An 18902-nucleotide genomic window follows, 5' to 3' on the forward strand; every position below is an offset into this window, starting at 1 on the left:
GGTCTGCTGTCCCCAACAGTCGCTGCAAAGCAGGTGACGCTGCCCCACGTCTGCCGAGTCCGACTCCCATCCTCCCGGCCCCCAGAGCTGGCTCCCGTGCAGAACCACAGCGTGGACCCCACAGCGTGGACCCCACAGCGTGGGCCCGGCAGCCTGCCACTCGGTGTGCCTGCGCCAGGCAGAGCAACACCTCGGCCAGGAGAAGCGTGGCGCTCCCGGGCCACCGCGTGGAGAAGCCCTTCCTGGGAGAAGCCAACACTGGCAGCTCGAGGGCAAGGGGACAGGCTGTGGGAGAGGGACAGACAGGGGGACGATCACACGGAGTCCCCACGAGCAGCCAGGCCCCACATCAGCTCCACCTCCGGGTTTTCTATCCACGAGCCCATCAAGTCCCTCCCTCGTTCAGGCTACTCGGAGCCGAGTCTCCGTCCCTCGTACCCGATAAAGACGTGGCCAAAAGGACGCTGCCAATCAGGGATCTGCATGTTGTGGCTGCTGCTCGAGTCCAGCCCACCGCCTGTGCTTGTAAATAAAGTTTTATTGGAACACAGGCACACATTCGCTTACACGTCTAGCTGCAGCAGGTCATCAGCCCACAAGCCTCAGCTGCTTCCTCCCTGGCCTGGCCTGGCCTGGCCTGAAGCCGCTGACCTCGGCACAGACGCACCCCACTGATGGAGCTGGACACAGAGCTCCTGACACAGGCCAGTCCCATCAGACGGCGTCTCGGGAGGTTCCCCCAAGTCAGACTCTCCTTTTTCACGACAGGTGAGTTTGTGGAGCCGCAGCACGCTCGCGGCAGTACTGCGGGGAAGGACAGAGAGCACCCCCAGTCTCCGAGCCCCACACACGCAGCGTCCCGCCTTCACCATCCGCCCCGAGGAAAACCTGATTCCTTCAGCTACCTAAAACCTTCGTCATTCGTTCATTTACTGTCTCTCTAAAGCGGACAGAAGCCTGGGCCATCGCAGACTCCCAAGAGGAACTGCAGGATGGATGGGGGAGCGGAAGGGGGCCCCCCTGAGAAAACGCCCTCAGGCTCCTCGGAATGGCGGGTAACGGGCAGAAGCCACACCCACACGGGGCTGTCGCGGGTGGAAGCCCCCTGCCCTGGGCGGCTCCGTGCACAGGGGTGCACCCTGAGGCTGGGGTCAAAAGCATCCCCGTGGAGACAGACTGCTCGCTGCTGCCCCGCTGGGCGCCAGGCCTGTGGGGCTGGGGCTAACGGGACTGCGGTTGGAAGGGGTCTGACCGTGGCCGCTGCCCACGGGTGCCGCCAGCCAGGGGGTTACAGCAGCGGCAGGACAAGGAGGACAAGGGCGGGCGGGCGGCCCTGAGCCTGGGCGGGTCTGTGCTCACGGAATCCTCCGTGACCTCGCGTCCTTGGCCCACTTCCCTCCTCGGCTGTTTACCTGCCTGTGTTGATCGGAAGCAGCTCTGTGTATACTCTCCTCTTTCCGATCTCCTACGTCTGCCGATGAGTGTCCGTGGCTGTGTGTGCTACATCCTTCCGCCCCAGGTTTGCCTTTTAACTTTGTGGATAAGCCTCCTCACGCAAAATATCCGTACTGAACAATCACGTCCCTCAAGCTTCTCCGCTCGGCTTGTGCTCGGCCTTCCTGGCCTCGAGGCCACACAAACACTCTCTGATTTTCCCTGCTACGCCTCAGTGCTGATTTCCGTGTTTAGCTCCGTGCCCCACCCCACGTGGCAGCCGAGGAACCCGAGGGGCAGGGACGCCACCCGGCGAGCGCACCCACGCCCTTCGGAGCTGCTGCCTCTTACCACCTTGCCCTGCACGCTGTCCGCAGTGACCGTCCAAGGTCACTCTCTCTCACGCTGACGTTACTGCGTCCCGCTGCCCATCAGACCATCTCGCGAGTGTCCCTGACGGCAGGCAGCTCGTGTCCACGCTCTCTCTTCCTCCAAGCCCTCTATTTCTGGAACTTCTAAAAGTCTGCTTGTTAATCCACCTAGAATTTATCTGTCCACGACGTGAAACCAGACTTTACGTTTCCCACACGGCAGCCCTGTGCACTGTCCGTGGACTGGTGCACCCAGACTGTCCACGTGCAGGGAACTGAGGGTGCTAACTGCTGGCTGGGATGGGGAGACGCCGGTGCCCTGGGGCGCCCACAGCGATCACAGCAGTCCCCGAAAATGAGAGGGAGTCAGGAGGGCAGAGGCGGGAGAGATAATGCTACCACTGCCTTTGGAGACGGAGGGAGGGGCCAAGGCATGCAGGCGGCCCCTAGAGCTAGAGAAGGCAAGGGAGCGCCCCAATGCCAGCCACCCAGTGCCACACCCAGGGCTGGGGAGGAGCCCCCTGACCTGTGCCCGGTGCCCACACGGGGCCAGAAACCAGCCAGACTGGTGACCCCACAGTTCAGGGCCGTGGGCAGAGCACACGAAGGGCCGCGTCGTGAGGGCAGCCGGGCCCCAGGAGAGCAGGCCCAGCCCACGGCCCCGCCGCTCCAGGCAGTGGGAGCGATGCCAGCCGTCAGGGTGTCATGAACATGACGACGCCTGCGAAGGCCATCTGCTGCCGCGTCCAGCGCCATGGCGACCTCATAACCCCGACAGCCGGCGGCGCCCTCCGGGAAAGCCGTCCTCCCTCAGCTGCCTGCGCAGCCACCGTCCAAGGAGCCCAGGACACGGTCCCTCGGCACCGCAGACACGGGCGAGCGGGTCACCGTTCCCACTGTCCTCGGAAGCCACTCCGTCCAAAACCAGAGCGATCGTGTCCGTTTTCCACCACAAACCCCCCTTCCGCAGCAGAGCGCTGTCCCCGGGGCTCAGGGCCGCAGCTGGCTTTCTTCCTTCCACATGGCCAGGCATGTGCCAGGGAGGGAAGACGTTGGGCTTGAGACAGGAGATGGGCTAGAAGCAAGCGTGGCCCGTGGTGCAGTATGTTCACCCTGTGTGTGCTGTGCCTCATGCGCTCAGCCTCCCCAGTAAAACCGGGCATCGCTCTGAGCTGAGTCCGACAGGAAGTGCCCCTCCGGCCCCCGAGGGACCCCAGCAGGGCACCGCGCTCCTCAAGGGCAGGCGGCTGCACACGGCCGTCCGCAACACGGCTTCCCACGCGCGCTCGGCGGCGAGCAGCAGCCGCAGGACAGCTTGCAAGCACGGCACGCAGACACGGGAACACGAAGCAACACGCAGCGCCCGCACGCCTCTCCGCAGGGCGCCGCACGCCTCTCCGCAGGGCACCACATGCCTCTCCGCAGGGCGCCACACGCCTCTCCGCAGGGTGCCACACGCCTCTCCGCAGGGTGCCACACGCCTCTCCGCAGGGCGCCGCGCTTGGGCAGCCGAGTGTGTTCAGATGTCAAGGGTGCTGCCTCCACCACCGGGAAGTCACAGCCACACGACCAGAGTCCATCAACCACAGTCTCCGCTCATAAAGTCCACGCCCAGGGGGGACCCAGCACCGGGACCCACGCCCAGAGGGGACCCGCGCCCACAGGGGACCCGTGCCCAGAGGGGACCCGTGCCCAGAGGGGACCCGTGCCCACAGGTGACCCACGCCCACAGGGGACCCAGCACCGGGACCCACGTCCAGAGGGGACCCGCGCCCACAGAGGACCCACGCCCACAGGGGACCCGCGCCCACAGGGGACCCACGCCCACAGGGGACCCGTGCCCAGAGGGGACCCGTGCCCAGAGGGGACCCGTGCCCACAGGGGACCCACGCCCACAGGGGACCCAGCACCGGGACCCACGTCCAGAGGGGACCCGCGCCCACAGAGGACCCACGCCCACAGGGGAGCCGCGCCCACAGGGGACCCACGCCCACAGGGGACCCGTGCCCAGAGGGGACCCGTGCCCAGAGGGGACCCACGCCCACAGGGGACCCGCGCCCACAGGGGACCCGGCACCGGGACCCATGGCCGAAGAGACTGGCTGGGCCGTCAGCACAGCCTCTGGGAGGGAGGACTGCTGAGCCCTCCCCTGCGCACTCGCGCCCGCTCCCTCTTTCTAACTTTCCAGCCACCGCAGGCTGGAACATCCCTGCAGCAGGCGAGACCTGTGGGAGCTGAGAGCCTCAGGTTCCATGCTCATCCGTGGAGAGCGGCTACAGCGCTTGGACAGGGTCACGCCTGGGACTAAGGAGAGGGCAAAGCCACGTGCAAGTTCCAGCACAATTATAGCCCAAGGCTGTGGCTGTGAGCTTGAACCTGTGGTCCGAACCTGTGGCCCCACGTGGCTGAGCGACACGGGCTGCGGGAGGCCAGCCAAGAAACAAAGCTTGATCAGGTGCCTGTAACTGACTCAGTTCGAAACCGGCAAGAACTTGTAAACATCTTGACGGCGCCCTTCCTTTTCTTGTGGAATCTGCTATAAAATAAAGACTCGGCTTGCAGGCCGAGGCGCTGTCTCTCTAATCAGAGAAGCATCATCCGACCCAGCCCCAGCTTTATTCTCTTGTCTGCCTTCTTCATCCTTCACCACTCCCCCGCCCCCATCAGGTTCACCCATGGCTGTGCCGGTGCGGCACACCCATCAGCGTGCGTCTCCCCCCACACTCCCTCCTGACCTCCGTGCCGCTCGCCATAAGACGCCGGCTGGGTGTCCCGGGGCAAAGAGCAGGCGGCCTGCACCAGGCACGGACACCGCAGAAGGTGCCGAGCCCGCTGAGCACAAAGCCGAGGCCACAGCCGCTCCTCAGACACCGACTCGCACGTGGACCCCCCACCCCCCGCAGGGAACAGGACACCACTCTGCGGAACCTGCACGCCCTCCCTTAAGCCACAGACAGGCCCCAGCCTCCCTCTTGCACAGGCACCAAGGAAGCAGAAAGCATTTTTAAAAACAACAAACTGACCTGGCTGGTGTGGCCCAGAGCTTGAGCATCGACCTATGAACCAGGAAGTCCCAGTTCGATTCCCAGTCAGGACATAGGCCCAGGTTGCGGGTTCAATCCCCAGTGTGGGGCGTGCAGGAGGCAGCCATTCTCTCATCACTGATGTTTCTCTCTCCCTCTCCCTTCCTCTCTGAAACCAATAAAAATGTATCTAAAAACAACAACAATCTCACAGCGTGTTAACGACACGGGACAGAGCCGGTGGTCCGTGGCTCTGGCCCAGCTCGGGTTCTCGTGCCCGTGTCCGCGGGGCAGCCTCGGGAGGCAGCCAGTAGCTGTCACCAACGGAACCTTCCCGGCCTTCAGCCGGAGCTGCAAGTAGCTGAGCTCACTGGTGGCTGCCGCGTAGGGGTAACAGCTGGCCACGCTGCCGCACCCCACAATGCAGCACCCCACAATGCAGCACCCCACAATGCCTCACCCCACAATGCAGCACCCCACAATGCAGCACCCCACAAAACAGCACCCCACCAATACAACACTCCACAATGCAGCACCCCACAATGCCGCACCCCACAAAACAGCACCCCACCAATACAACCTCCATAATGCAGCCCACAATGCAGCACCCCACAATGCAGCACCCCACAAAACAGCACCCCACAATGCAGCACCCCACAAAACAGCACCCCACAATGCCGCACCCCACAAAACAGCACCCCACAATGCAGCACCCCACAATACAACACCCCACAATGCCGCACCCCACCATGCAGCACCCCACAATACAACACCCCACAATGCCGCACCCCACAAAACAGCACCCCACAATGCCTCACCCCACAATACAACACTCCACAATGCAGCACCCCACAATGCCACACCCCACAATGCCGCACCCCACAATACAGCACCCCGCCATGCCGCACCCCATAATGCAGCACCCCGCCATGCCGCACCCCATAATGCAGCACCCCGCCATGCCGCACCCCACAATACAGCACCCCGCCATGCCGCACCCCATAATGCAGCACCCCGCCATGCCGCACCCCGCCGTAACAGTCAACCACGATTCAGACCACAGCCCTCCGCGAACCTCCCAACACCCGCCCCGTGCTGCCTGGCGCGTTCCCGGAGCAGCGGGAGGGCTGAGGGCCTGAGGTCAGCTTCCCGCCAACACTTACTTGCGGGGGACGTGGGTGCCCTCCTCGAGGGCCGCCGCTCCGCGCGGGGGAGCCCGGGGGTGTCCGGGTGTCCGTCAGGGCTCAGCGAGAACTGGAACTGGACGGTCCCCGACTCCACCTGCCTCACCTGCGGGAGAGCAGAGAGCAGAGATGGCCACGCCGCCGGCACCCTTGATCACCCGCCCGCTGTCCAGAAGGCCGTGCGTGGGTCCCTGGACCAGAACCACGTCAGCTTCTCAGGAGACAACGTGGGCGCAGAGCAGCGCTTACACCGGCAGAGTCCGCGCAGAACACGCTTTGTGAACGGACCGTGTAACCTGACATCGGGGTGCGGGGTGCGGGGCCCAGCACAGCAGGCACAGAGCAGCCCGCCACCCACTCTCCCTCCTGCTGCCCCCGCGTGGCCCGTTTTCAAGAACGTCATGCGACTGGAATCGATGGTACCCGACCTTTCAGACCGGCTTCCTTCACTCACCCAGGTGCGAGGGATTCACCACCGCCGCTCCTTGGCACGGCAGGGGGCACTCCACGTGTGATGTACCCAGCCACCCACTCACGAACATGGGGCTGTTGCAGCTTGGGGGACGGAGGGGCCGCTGTGAGCCCTGGAGGGCTCGCTCCTGTGCGACTGCGTCCTCGCCTCCTGCGCAGAGCCCCGCCCAGGCCACTGCGTGCGTTTGGTTCCGCGGGAGATGCCCACTGGGGCCGCCCCGCCCAGGCCACTGCGTGCGTTTGGTTCCGCGGGAGACGCCCGCTGGGGCCGCCCCGCCCAGGCCGCTGCGTGTTTGGTTCCACGGGAGATGCCCGCTGGGGCCGCCCCGCCCAGGCCACTGCGTGTGTTTGGTTCCGCGGGAGACGGCGGGAGACACCTGCTGGGGCCGCCCCGCCCAGTGCGTTTGGTTCCGCCCCCGCGCTGCCCTGCACGCCAGCCTCACAGTAGCACTCGCCTGCCGTCGCCCCGACTCTCCGAGCTGCGGCCGAGTCCCCCACTGCCCTGCCCTTCCACCCCGTCTGTCTTCACCCTTCCAACCCCGCCGCCTCCCTAGGCCGTTTAGCACCTGCTTCCCCGCCCGACGAGCGCCCTGCTGGGACCGAACGTTCTCTGAACGTTGAGAACCCATCGCTGCCCACCGATGGCTCAGAGGGAACGTCCCTCTTCCCTCCGCGGAGGCCTCCGGCCCACAGAGATGGCGCTTCCCTCCGCTGACCGGTCCTCTGGCCTCACGGAGAAACCGCCGTGACACCAGGACGGGCGGCGAAGGGGGGTTCAGTGCTCAGCGCCCAGAGCCGTGCGCGTGTGGGGTCTCACTGAGGGAGGCCGGATAAATAACCGTTTTTTAAACATTGCTTCCCTACTCTCATTGCCGGGACAGACACAGGGTGGGGGTTTTTCATGCGACCCCTTGTTTGTCCTGCGACCTCCATAAACTCGCTCGTTCATTTAGGAGGTGCTGTGGCCCCTCGGGGTCACCTCCCTAGACGAGCACGTGGCCTGCAAACAAGAGCGGCTCCGGCCCTTCCTGCCCAGCCTGCACGACTGGCGCTCCCAGAGCCTGCGTGAGGGCCCGCACCCCACCCGCCCCGCCCTGGGGGAGCGGCCACCCTGCCGTGAAGGGCCGCCCGCTAGCGGGCTCTGCGGACGCCCGGGGCAGCTGGCGGGTGCTCCTCTGCGCCCGGTTTGCTGTCCCCACCACAAATGGGCGTAAACCCGCCCAGGCTTCCCCGCGCCCATCGCTGTGGTCCCGTCGCTCTCCCCCGCAGGCTGTTGCTGGGAGTCCCAGCCCTCGGTTTTCGGGAAGAAACAGCCCTGCACCCCCGGGCGGGGCAGCCCCACCTGCTCGTGGCGGTCGTCCTTCATGTCGCCGGGTCCAGTCCCTAACACCTCGTTGAGTGCTGTGCGTCTGTGATCCTGAGGGACCAGGGCCCAGCTTTCTTTTTGCTCCTGACCCCGGTGGGACGCCCGCCTCGTGACGTGGCCGGGGGCTGGTTCCCATTCCCCTGTTGTCTGGGAGAGATGGCCTGGACCCGGTACTGGCGGTTCTCTGAATGGTCAGAATTCACAGGGAACAGGCCTGGGTACTTGTCGCCCCGTTTTTTAACTAGAAATTCCATTTCTGTACGCGTCACAGGTCCACTCGGGCTGGCTGCTTCGCTTGGGGGTGTCCAGCTGGTTTAGACGAACTGGCCCGTTTCATCCCAGTTGTCAAAATGGTGGGCACAGAGGTGTTCAGAGTATGTATTCCCCTAATTGCCTCCTAACACCTTTCATTCCCAGTATCCGTCACCGGTCTTTATTCAGTCTTGCTAGAGGTTTATCATTTTATTGGTCTTTTCACATGATCAATTTCTACTCCCACTGATGTTCTCCATTTTTTCCTCTCTTTTATTTTTCTGTTTTCCATTTCATTGGTTCTGCTCTGCTCTTTATACTGAGTTCCTGCTTGCTTTGGGTTTATTTTACTTTCCGGTTCCTAGAGGGGAGGGTTAGATCACTGACTGAGGCCCTTTCCCTGTCTCACCTAGCTGCCCACTCCCACGTGCGCCCTTTACCGGCACCCTGCACGTGCTGGTGGCTGCGTTTTCACTCTTGTCAGTTCAGAATGTCACCTGCTTCTTTCCTGAGGTCTCCTCTTGGACGATGGGTCATGTAGAAATGTGCGGTTTTCATTTCCAAGCGTTTGTGACTTTTCGTCTGTTACAGGTTTCTAACTGATTTCTCTGCGATCACAGCATGCACCTGTGTCATCATTCCTTTCCATTTCTGAAGTCGGCTTTGTGCCCCCAGGGAGGTCTGGCTCGGTGAGCGCTCCGCGGCACCTGAAGAGAATGTGCCCCCACTGCCGATGGTGGAGCTGGCGGGGTGCCTGGCAAACGCCCGCGGTCCATGTGGCTGCTGGCTCCGCTCGCTCCCGGGGCCTGGGACTTCCCGTCTGCCAGCCTGTGGGTCGCTCAGAGGAGGGCGGGGTCTCGGCGTCCCTGCGAGCGCAGGAGCCTGTCAGTCCCGGAGCTCTTCGCTTTGGGAATTCTGAAGCTCTGCCTGAGCCGCACACTCTGGGGGCACACTCTCTCTAATCCCACGTCACGTTCTCTAATTCCTGGGAATTTCCTTGGCTCCTGAGTGAGTGATCGATTGCTTGGTCTACTGAAAGCACTGGTCTGTCTGTCTCCCTCCTGTGGTCTTCGGGCTGCGGTGTGCCTGCAGCGTCGTCCCGTCTTTGACTTCTCACCACCGACACCATCGCATGTGAAGTGAGCCCCTGGGTGCGGCGTGGGTTGGACCTCGATGTTTTCATACAACCTGACGGCTGGCTGGTGCGTGGCGCCCGCTGCGTCGTGTGTAACGGCTGGTGCGTGGCACCCGCTGCGTCGTGTAACGGCTGGTGCGTGGCGCCCGCTGCGTCGTGTGTAGCGGCTGGTGCGTGGCGCCCGCTGCGTCGTGTGTAACGGCTGGTGCGTGGCGCCCGCTGCGTCGTGTGTAGCGGCTGGTGCGTGGCGCCCGCTGCGTCGTGTGTAACGGCTGGTGCGTGGCGCCCGCTGCGTCGTGTGTAACGGCTGGTGCGTGGCGCCCGCTGCGTCGTGTGTAACGGCTGGTGCGTGGCACCCGCTGTGTCGTGTGTAACGGCTGGTGCGTGGCACCCGCTGTGTCGTGTGTAACGGCTGGTGCGTGGCGCCCGCTGCGTCGTGTGTAACGGCTGGTGCGTGGCGCCCGCTGCGTCGTGTAGTGGCTGGTGCGTGGCGCCCGCTGCGTCGTGTAGCGGCTGGTGCGTGGCGCCCGCTGCGTCGTGTAGTGGCTGGTGCGTGGCGCCCGCTGCGTCGTGTAGCGGCTGGTGCGTGGCGCCCGCTGCGTCGTGTAGCGGCTGGTGCGTGGCGCCCGCTGCGTCGTGTAGTGGCTGGTGCGTGGCGCCCGCTGCGTCGTGTGTAACGGCTGGTGCGTGGCGCCCTCTGCGTCGTGTGTAACGGCTGGTGCGTGGCGCCCTCTGCGTCGTGTGTAACGGCTGGTGCGTGGCGCTCACTGCGTCGTGTGTAACGGCTGGTGCGTGGCGCCCACTGCGTCGTGTGTAACGGCTGGTGCGTGGCGCCCGCTGCGTCCTGTGTAACGGCTGGTGCGTGGCGCCCGCTGCATCGTGTGTAACGGCTGGTGCGTGGCGCCCGCTGCATCGTGTGTAACGGCTGGTGCGTGGCGCCCGCTGCGTTGTGTGTAACGGCTGGTGCGTGGCGCCCGCTGCGTTGTGTGTAACGGCTGGTGCGTGGCGCCCGCTGCGTTGTGTGTAGCGGCTGGTGCGTGGCGCCCGCTGCGTTGTGTGTAACGGCTGGTGCGTGGCGCCCGCTGCGTTGTGTGTAGCGGCTGGTGCGTGGCGCCCGCTGCGTTGTGTGTAACGGCTGGTGCGTGGCGCCCGCTGCGTCGTGTGTAACGGCTGGTGCGTGGCGCCCGCTGCATCGTGTGTAACGGCTGGTGCGTGGCGCCCGCTGCGTTGTGTGTAACGGCTGGTGCGTGGCGCCCGCTGCGTTGTGTGTAACGGCTGGTGCGTGGCGCCCGCTGCGTTGTGTGTAGCGGCTGGTGCGTGGCGCCCGCTGCGTTGTGTGTAACGGCTGGTGCGTGGCGCCCGCTGCGTTGTGTGTAGCGGCTGGTGCGTGGCGCCCGCTGCGTCGTGTGTAACGGCTGGTGCGTGGCGCCCGCTGCGTCCTGTGTAACGGCTGGTGCGTGGCGCCCACTGCATCCTGTGTAGCGGCTGGTGCGTGGCGCCCACTGCGTCGTGTGTAACGGCTGGTGCGTGGCGCCCGCTGCGTCCTGTGTAACGGCTGGTGCGTGGCGCCCGCTGCGTCGTGTGTAACGGCTGGTGCGTGGCGCCCGCTGCGTCGTGTGTAGCGGCTGGTGCGTGGCGCCCGCTGCGTCGTGTGTAACGGCTGGTGCGTGGCGCCCGCTGCGTTGTGTGTAGCGGCTGGTGCGTGGCGCCCGCTGCGTCCTGTGTAGCGGCTGGACGTGCGGCTTCAGGACGCCACTTCACCGTTAGTTCCCTGCTTGGCGCTGCTGCCCGCCCTTTCCCGCCTTCTTTGGAACTCGCCCATGTCGCTGACGTTGGGTTTCCGCTCTGTGTCGCGCCTCCAGTGACTGCTCCGGGTTAAAACACCGAACTTCTCAGGCTGCTCGGCGCTGATGTTTATTCCCTCCGGCGGGATGCAGCCACCTCCCCGCTGCCCAGGTCTCCTTCCCTCCCGGTACTTACCGTCGTCCTACCGAGAGCCTCTGCTCCTCCCGAAGCCTGTCACTGCCGTCACCTCTGCTCCAGCCCCGAGCACAGTCACGGGCCGAGGGGAGACCTGTGTCATCGCCACGCTGCTCTCCTCATCGCTGACGCGCCGAGTCCGTCCGGCAGGTTTCTGTCCGTCTGAAAACTCCGGTGGTAATTCCTTCAGCGCGTGCCCACCACCAGCCAATCTCCGCGCTTCCGGTCTCCTGAGCATGGGGCTCCGGCCCCCCATTCCCTGAGCACGGGGCTCCGGCCCCCCATTCCCTGAGCACGGGCTACGGCACCCCATCCCCTGAGCACGGGGCTCCGGCACCCCATCCCCTGAGCACGGGGCTCCGGCCCCCCATTCCCTGAGCACGGGGCTCCGGCCCCCCATTCCCTGAGGACGGGGCTACGGCCCCCCATTCCCTGAGCACGGGCTACGGCACCCCATTCCCTGAGCACGGGGCTCCGGCCCCCCATTCCCTGAGCACGGGGCCCCGGCCCCCCATTCCCTGAGCACGGGGCCCCGGCCCCACATTCCCTGAGCACGGGGCTCCGGCCCCCCATTCCCTGAGCACGGGGCTCCGGCCCCCCATTCCCTGAGCACGGGGCTCCGGCACCCCATTCCCTGAGCACGGGGCTCCGGCACCCCATTCCCTGAGCACGGGGCTACGGCCCCCCATTCCCTGAGCACGGGGCTCCGGCACCCCATTCCCTGAGCACGGGGCTCCGGCCCCCCATTCCCTGAGCACGGGCTACGACACCCCATTCCCTGAGCACGGGGCTACGGCCCCCCATTCCCTGAGCACGGGCTACGGCACCCCATTCCCTGAGCACGGGGCCCCGGCCCCCCATTCCCTGAGGACGGGGCTACGGCACCCCATCCCCTGAGCACGGGGCCCCGGCCCCCCATTCCCGCAGGACTTCGGCTGGAAACAGAGCCTGAGTGCTGGAGCCTCTCTGCCCCGCCTTTAACTGTGGCCCCGCCTCCTCCTGCCCCGGGTCTGTGCCCCGCAGGCCAGTCACGCATGCTGCTCTGTCGGGGCGCCCCGCCTTCCCCCGCGCCCCGCAAGGCCCTGTCTACTTCTCAGCAGCCTGACCGCGCTGTGTCTGGGTGTGAGCTCCTGAGGTTTCCCTCCGGGTGCGCGGGACCGCTCCGATCGCAGGCTTCTGTCTCCACCGATTTGGGCAGTCCGCCGTTATTTCTCCCACCGCCCTCCACACCGCACTGCCCCCCACCGGAGGCGGCCGGCCTAGCCCTGTCCCCACCACGTTTCTCTCTGGGGCTCAGGTTGAAATGACATCGATTTAGGGTTTTATTTGGCGATGCCTGTAGGCGTTCAGGCAGTCACAACGGGGGGGGGGGGGGAGGGGGGAGGGTGCTGCTGGGGTCAGTGAGTCAGGCCAGGCTGCCGCGGTCCCCCAATGGGCAGGGTAACCTGACCCAAAATGTCATGGTGCTGGTGTGGAGAAACTCTCATAGGAAGTGACATTCCTTGTCAAAAACGGCAGTATCTGCCCTAACAGGTGTGGCTCAGTGGATAGAGCATCGGCCTGCGGACTGAAGGGTCCCAGGTTCGATTCCGGTCAAGGGCATGTACCTTGGTTGCGGGCACATCCCCAGTGGAAGGTGTGCGGGAGGCAGCTGATCGATGTTTCTCTCTCATCGATGTTTCTAACTCTCTATCCCTCTCCCTTCCTCTCTGTAAAAAATCAATAAAATATATTTTTTTAAAAATGGCAGTATCTGACGTAACTGTGTCCTAAGATAGTCAATAAAGTTTACAGACTAAGAAGTGAAGGAAATGTGGTGGCATGAGAAAGCTAACACTACACACAGTAAATGTTCACACACACACACACACACACAGTAAATGTTCACACACACACACACACAGTAAATGTTCACACACACACACACAGTAAATGTTCACACACACACAGTAAATGTTCACACACACACACACACACACACACACGCACTGAGAGCTGGGACAGACGCCCTGGCGCGGGACGTGGAGGTGGCAATGTTAGAACAAGGGCTCACACAGACCACGTGGGTCTGCAGCAAGCTGTGTCCGTAACGAGAGACATCCCTCACGGCAGCAAGCTGCACGCTCAGCTGTTCCCTGCTCGGCCCCGAGCAGCACCCGAGTCATCAACACCGCACCGGCGGCGTGTTTGCCGCTGGATCAGCACAGGTGACACTGAGCTGGCAGGACGGTCCCTGCGCCTGAGAAGACGAGACGCCGAGTCGTGCCGACACCGAGACGGCGGGCGAGTTTCAGGAGCGTCCACTGCCCGGCAGCGTCTGCCCGCACGAGAGCCGGGGCGGCATGCCGCACGTCGCCGGCTCCGGGGCTGCTGCCACCCCCTGCGAGGCCACCGCTGGGCCCGGGGGGAGGCCCCACACCTCCACCGGGCCCCGCCTCACTTCCCTGTGCCTTCCACACCAGGGTTCAGAGACATCTTCATTTCAAAGGCGGGTTTGTCAACATCTCGCTGTGGCCCCACCTTGTATGTGGCTGGAGAGAGCCAGGGGCCAGCGAGTGTGAGTGACAGGTGACAGGGCAAGCTGGCTGGACGCCGACCGCCTGGCGCCCTCCCCAGCACCCGCGCCACAGGCTCGTGCCCCTGGCACCACCCGTGTGAAGTCCTTTTCTAGAAGACGCAGCGCACAGAGTGGGCCTCGGTGCCCAGTGTGCAGGGACACGCGTCGCAGCCCCGCAGGTCGCCCAGAGACTGACCCGGGAGCAGGGACGTGAGGACCCAAGGGAACTGGCCTCCGCGCTCACAGCGGCTACGACGCAGCAACCACGCACTCTTAAGGGCACGTCCGTGACACGGACCAGCTCTGCTCATGAAACCCGACTGTCAGCAGCATAACTGTCAACTCCTGAAAACATACGAACTGGCCGGAAGCTCCGGTGCAGTCGGACTTACGAAGTCTTAGCAATTACCTCCTCGGAGCTCATGCTGGCGGAGGGCACCTTGTAGACCAGACAGTGCGCGGGGTTGGGCCGGATCCCGCCCTGGAGAGGCAGCGTCGCGCTCCCGGAGCCGGCATCGGGCGGGGGCTTCCAGACGGCCCAGCGGACCGTGTGCATGCGCGCCAGGCTGGCCAAGGCGGTGGCGGGAGCCGCCTGGAACGGAAACAGAGCACACGGCCGTGAGCTGTCACCGGCCCACGTGGGGACCAAGGTGCTCTCACCGTGGAGTTAACTGGCGAGCAGGCGGCGAGGCCGGCGAGCATCACGTCCATGTGACAAAAGAAGGCCCGGAGGCAGACGCGGGACAGACCCCGCAGGTGGTGACTCCGGCTCTGGGAGGCACGGCTCCCGGGTGTGGCTGGCTACGGCGCCCCCTGCTCACCTGGCTGATACACGGCCACACCCTGACTGCACTCGGGGCCAAGGCAGGTCGCACACACGCACACAAAGGACTCTGGCCGGGCTGGTTCACTGACAGCTCGTGGCCACCATGTGCGTGAGCGGGTCCAACTCAGAGAAGGAAACACCCCTTTCACTGGCCGTCTTCCCGACTGTCCCTGGCTGCAGGGGGCCCCTCCCTGTTACAGCTGCACATCCACGTGGGAAAGCACCCCGAATCGGCACTTGGCTTTGAATTCATCTCTCTTCCCTGAGTCCCTGGAGCAACTGGACCTCACACCACCCACCGATCCCTCACTGGAGCTAAGGTTCAGGTCACAGCAGAGGCCAGGCCACATGCTCCCCGAACACGGGGTTGGGCGGGGCAGGAGCAGGGCGTGGTCCCTGTCATTCAGGGAGGGAAAACCTACATCCTGGAAGAACAAGCAAAGAATCAGCAAAGTGAGACCCCCCAGCACCTCAACCCTCAGCATCGGGCTCTGCGCCGGCACTGAGTATCAGAGGCAAGAGCTGAGTCCGTTCTGTGTGACCTGTGCCCAACCCCGAACCTTTCAGAATCAGCCTGTCCGCCCCAGTGGCCGGCGACCGTGTAAACGCTCCTGAGCACCCACAGGACACCGCGGAGCACCCACAGGACACCGGGGAGCACCCACAGGACACCAGGGAGCACCCACAGGACACCGGGGAGCACCCACAGGACACCGGGGAGCACCCACAGGACACCGGGGAGCACCCACAGGACACCGGGGAGCACCCCACGGGACACCGGCGAACGGCCCACGGGACACCGGGGAGCACCCACAGGACACCAGGGAGCACCCACAGGACACCGGGGAGCACCCACAGGACACCGGGGAGCACCCCACAGGACACCGGCGAACGGCCCACGGGACACCGGGGAGCACCCACAGGACACCGGGGAGCACCCACAGGACACCAGGGAGCACCCACAGGACACCGGCGAACGGCCCACGGGACACCGGGGAGCACCCACAGGACACTGGGGAGCACCCACAGGACACCGGGGAGCACCCACAGGACACCGGGGAACAGCACACAGGACACCGGGGAGCACCCACAGGACACCGGGGAACGGCACACGGGACACCAAGGAGCACCCACAGGACACCGGGGAGCACCCACAGGACACCGGAGAGCACCCCACAGGACACCGGGAAGCACCCCACAGGACACCGGGGAGCACCCCACAGGACACCGGGGAGCACCCACAGGACACCGGGGAGCACCCACAGGACACCGGGGAACGGCCCACGGGACACCGGGGAGCGGCCATAGGACACCGGGGAGCACCCACAGGACACCGGGGAGCACCCACAGGACACCGGGGAACGGCCCACGGGACACCGGGGAGCGGCCATAGGACACCGGGGAGCACCCACAGGACACCGGGGAGCACCCACAGGACACCGGGGAACGGCCCACGGGACACCGGGGAGCGGCCATAGGACACCGGGGAGCGGCCAAAGGACACCGGGGAGCACCCACAGGACACCGGGGAGCACCCACAGGACACCGGGGAGCAGCCACAGGACACCGGGAGAACCCACAGGACACTGGGGAGCACCCACGGGACACCGGGGAGCGGCCAAAGGACACCGGGGAGCACGCACAGGACACCGGGGAGCACCCACAAGACACCGGGGAGCACCCACGGGACACCGGGGAGCGGCCAAAGGACACGGGGGAGCACCCACGGGACACCGGGAGCGGCTGCAATACGCCCATAAAGAGCTACTAATGAGGAGCTGATTATCAAGCCGTTGCCTTTTTGTTGCCGTCAATCCTCACCCAAGGGCACTTTCCCATTGATTTTCAGAGACAGTGGAAGGGCAGGGAGAGAAACCCCGATGAGAGACACATCCATTGGTTGCCTCCCGCACGCACCCCCGTTTGGGCTGATGATCAAACCTGCACCCCAGGTACATGCCCTTGACCGGAATCAAACCCACGACCCACCAGTCTTGTTCTAACCATTGACCCACACTGGCCAGGGCCTAAACCCAGTGCCTTCCAAAAATGAAGGTGTTATCCACGGGTGCGGAAACCTGGCCCCCGGAACAGCGCAGGGCTTCCGTCACAGCCAGATGACTTTTGTCACGGTCGTCCACCCCAGTACAATCCAGTTTATCACAGAACCAGAATAAAACCCCGCTTCCCACGCTATCGGTGTGGCCCGCTGGTCTGATCCTCCACGTGGTGAGTCCCTTGGCCCCTCAGCTTGCAATCGATACAGCTCTCTCCTGGGTGAGATGCCTCGGCTACCCATGGACCCACCCTCCCTCCGTCTGTCTCTAACCTCTAAGGAGACAGGATGCTCAGTGAGTTATCGATCACCGATCCCGCTTCACCAAGGCTTCCGCGAACAATTAGCCCCGCGGCAGTCCAACTGCCCTTCATCAGCCTGCATTCTCTCCCATGCAGGCCGGTGGCACCTGCAGGGGGCCCTCCCTCCCCATCCTCTCCCCCCACCATCCTCTCCCCCACACCAGGAGACGGTCAGGTGCCCGCCCACCAGGGGACTCCAGAGGTTGAGGTCAGATCTGTTACTTGATAACGTCTTACCCGCCAAACTCGCAAACTGACAAGGAAGGACGTTCACTGAACGGCTCCCATTAGGCTTTTCATTACCAAACACCATACGAAAGGCCAAGGAATAACCTGGACCAGGAGCAGGTTTGTCGTGGAACAGGCGTGTCACACAACGTTCACCGGCAAAGCGCACACAGAAAACCGACCCCTGACCCCGGGGACTGCCCCATCCGGGCTCCCTGGGGTACGCTGAGCCGTGGTCCCGAGCCGTGGTCCCAGCAGACGTGTCCACACCCTAACCCCTAGACCAGGGGTGGGCAAACTTTTTGTCTCGAGGGCCACAATGGGTTCTTAAACTGGACCGGAGGGCCGGAACAAAAGCATGGATGGAGTGTTTGTGTGAACTAATATAAATTCAAAGTAAAGGAGCGGAGGGGAGAGCAAGAGAACCAGATAGAACAGCCGGATCCGGCCTGCGGGCCGTCGTTTGCCCACGGCTGCCCTAGACTCTGCAGCTGGGCCTGACTTGGAACAGGGGTCCGTGCAGATGGAATGGAGGAAGTACTGCGAGATGAGGAGGGCCCCAAGGCCAATGCCGAGTGTCCATGTCAGAGAGACCGAGGCGGGGACACGCGGAAGGAAGGCCGCATGCAGATAGGGCAGGGGAGGGAGCCACGGGGGGCCCCAGCCAGTGCTCAGTGGTTAGAGCGTCAGCCTGTGGCCCAAAGGGTCTCGGCTCAATTCCCGGACAAGGGCACGTCTCTCGGTGGTGGGTTCGATCCCCAGCCCCAGGGGCACGTGTGGGAGGCACCCAATCGTGTCTCTCTCACGTCGCTGTTTCTCTCTCCTCACTCCTTCCGTCCCTCCCACTCTCTCTACAATCAATGGAAAAAATATCCTCGGGTGAGGATTCAAAAAAAACACCCGGACGAGGCAGGAGGGTCCTCCCCCAGAGCCCCGCTGACACCCAGCTGGGCCAGCAGACCTCGCTGTGCGGCAGCCACGTGCTAGTGAGGGACTAGCACCCGGACTCTGCAGGGGACCCCTAACCCCACCCAGGAAGCCGGCAGCACAGCTCACACAGGCAGGGACCGCAGGCACGTCTCCAAAGAAGACAGCGGCGGCCAGGAGCGCGTGGAAAGATGCTCAGCATGGCTCACCGCCTCCACCAGGACTCCAGGAGACACCACGCCCCACGCACGGGCCTGACGAGTCCCCAGAACTATCAGAAAACAGGAATGCTGGCGAGAGCGTGAGATTGGAACCCTTGTGCCCTGTCGGTGGGGCTGTAAAACGGGACAGCCGCTGTGGAAAACCCAATGGTGTTTCCTGCAGAAATTAAAATGGAATCACCGTATGGCCTAGAAGCCCCCCTCTGGATCTAACCAGAAGAACTCAAGCACGTTACTCACAGGGTAAACTGCGGGCAGCACGAGTCCAGGGCCGGATGAGTGGGAGTCAAATGCGGCAGATGGCACCCCGGAGTGCCACTCGGCCTTAAAAAGGAAGGACAGCCGAAACCGGTTTGGCTCAGTGGATAGAGCGTCGGCCTGCGGACTGAAGGGTCCCGGGTTCGATTCCAGTCAAGGGCATGTACCTTGGTTGCGGGCACATCCCCAGTGGAAGGTGTGCAGGAGGCAGCTGATCGATGTTTCTCTCTCATCGGTGTTTCTGACTCTCTATCCCTCTCCCTTCCTCTCTGTAAAATATCAATAACATATATTTTTTAAAAAAAAGGAAG

At 64.0% G+C, this 18902-nt stretch overlaps 2 protein-coding genes across 6 annotated transcripts in view; one reads left to right on the plus strand and one right to left on the minus strand.

The window, feature by feature from the left end:
- The window catches only part of LOC308242658 (uncharacterized protein), a gene marked incomplete at both ends in the record, with an annotated part of 479931 nt that overhangs the window by 423959 nt on the left and 37070 nt on the right, over window positions 1–18902 (plus strand). The window lies entirely within an intron of this gene.
- The window catches only part of NPHP4 (nephrocystin 4), a 70398-nt gene that overhangs the window by 28770 nt on the left and 22726 nt on the right, over window positions 1–18902 (minus strand). For all 5 annotated transcript variants that reach the window (XR_013959953.1, XM_080656746.1, XM_080656748.1 and 2 more), the window contains 2 exons: window positions 14183–14365; window positions 5992–6118 (listed from right to left, as the gene is read on the minus strand). Coding sequence is in view for 4 of the 5 variants with exons in the window: in XM_080656746.1 (XP_080512872.1) it covers window positions 5992–6118; window positions 14183–14365 (310 nt within the window). In the remaining variant the exon portion in view is untranslated. The remainder of the gene's footprint in view (window positions 1–5991; window positions 6119–14182; window positions 14366–18902) is intronic.

The sequence above is a fragment of the Plecotus auritus genome (genome assembly GCF_963455305.1).
Source record: "Plecotus auritus genome assembly, chromosome: 2".
NCBI lineage: Eukaryota > Metazoa > Chordata > Mammalia > Chiroptera > Vespertilionidae > Plecotus > Plecotus auritus.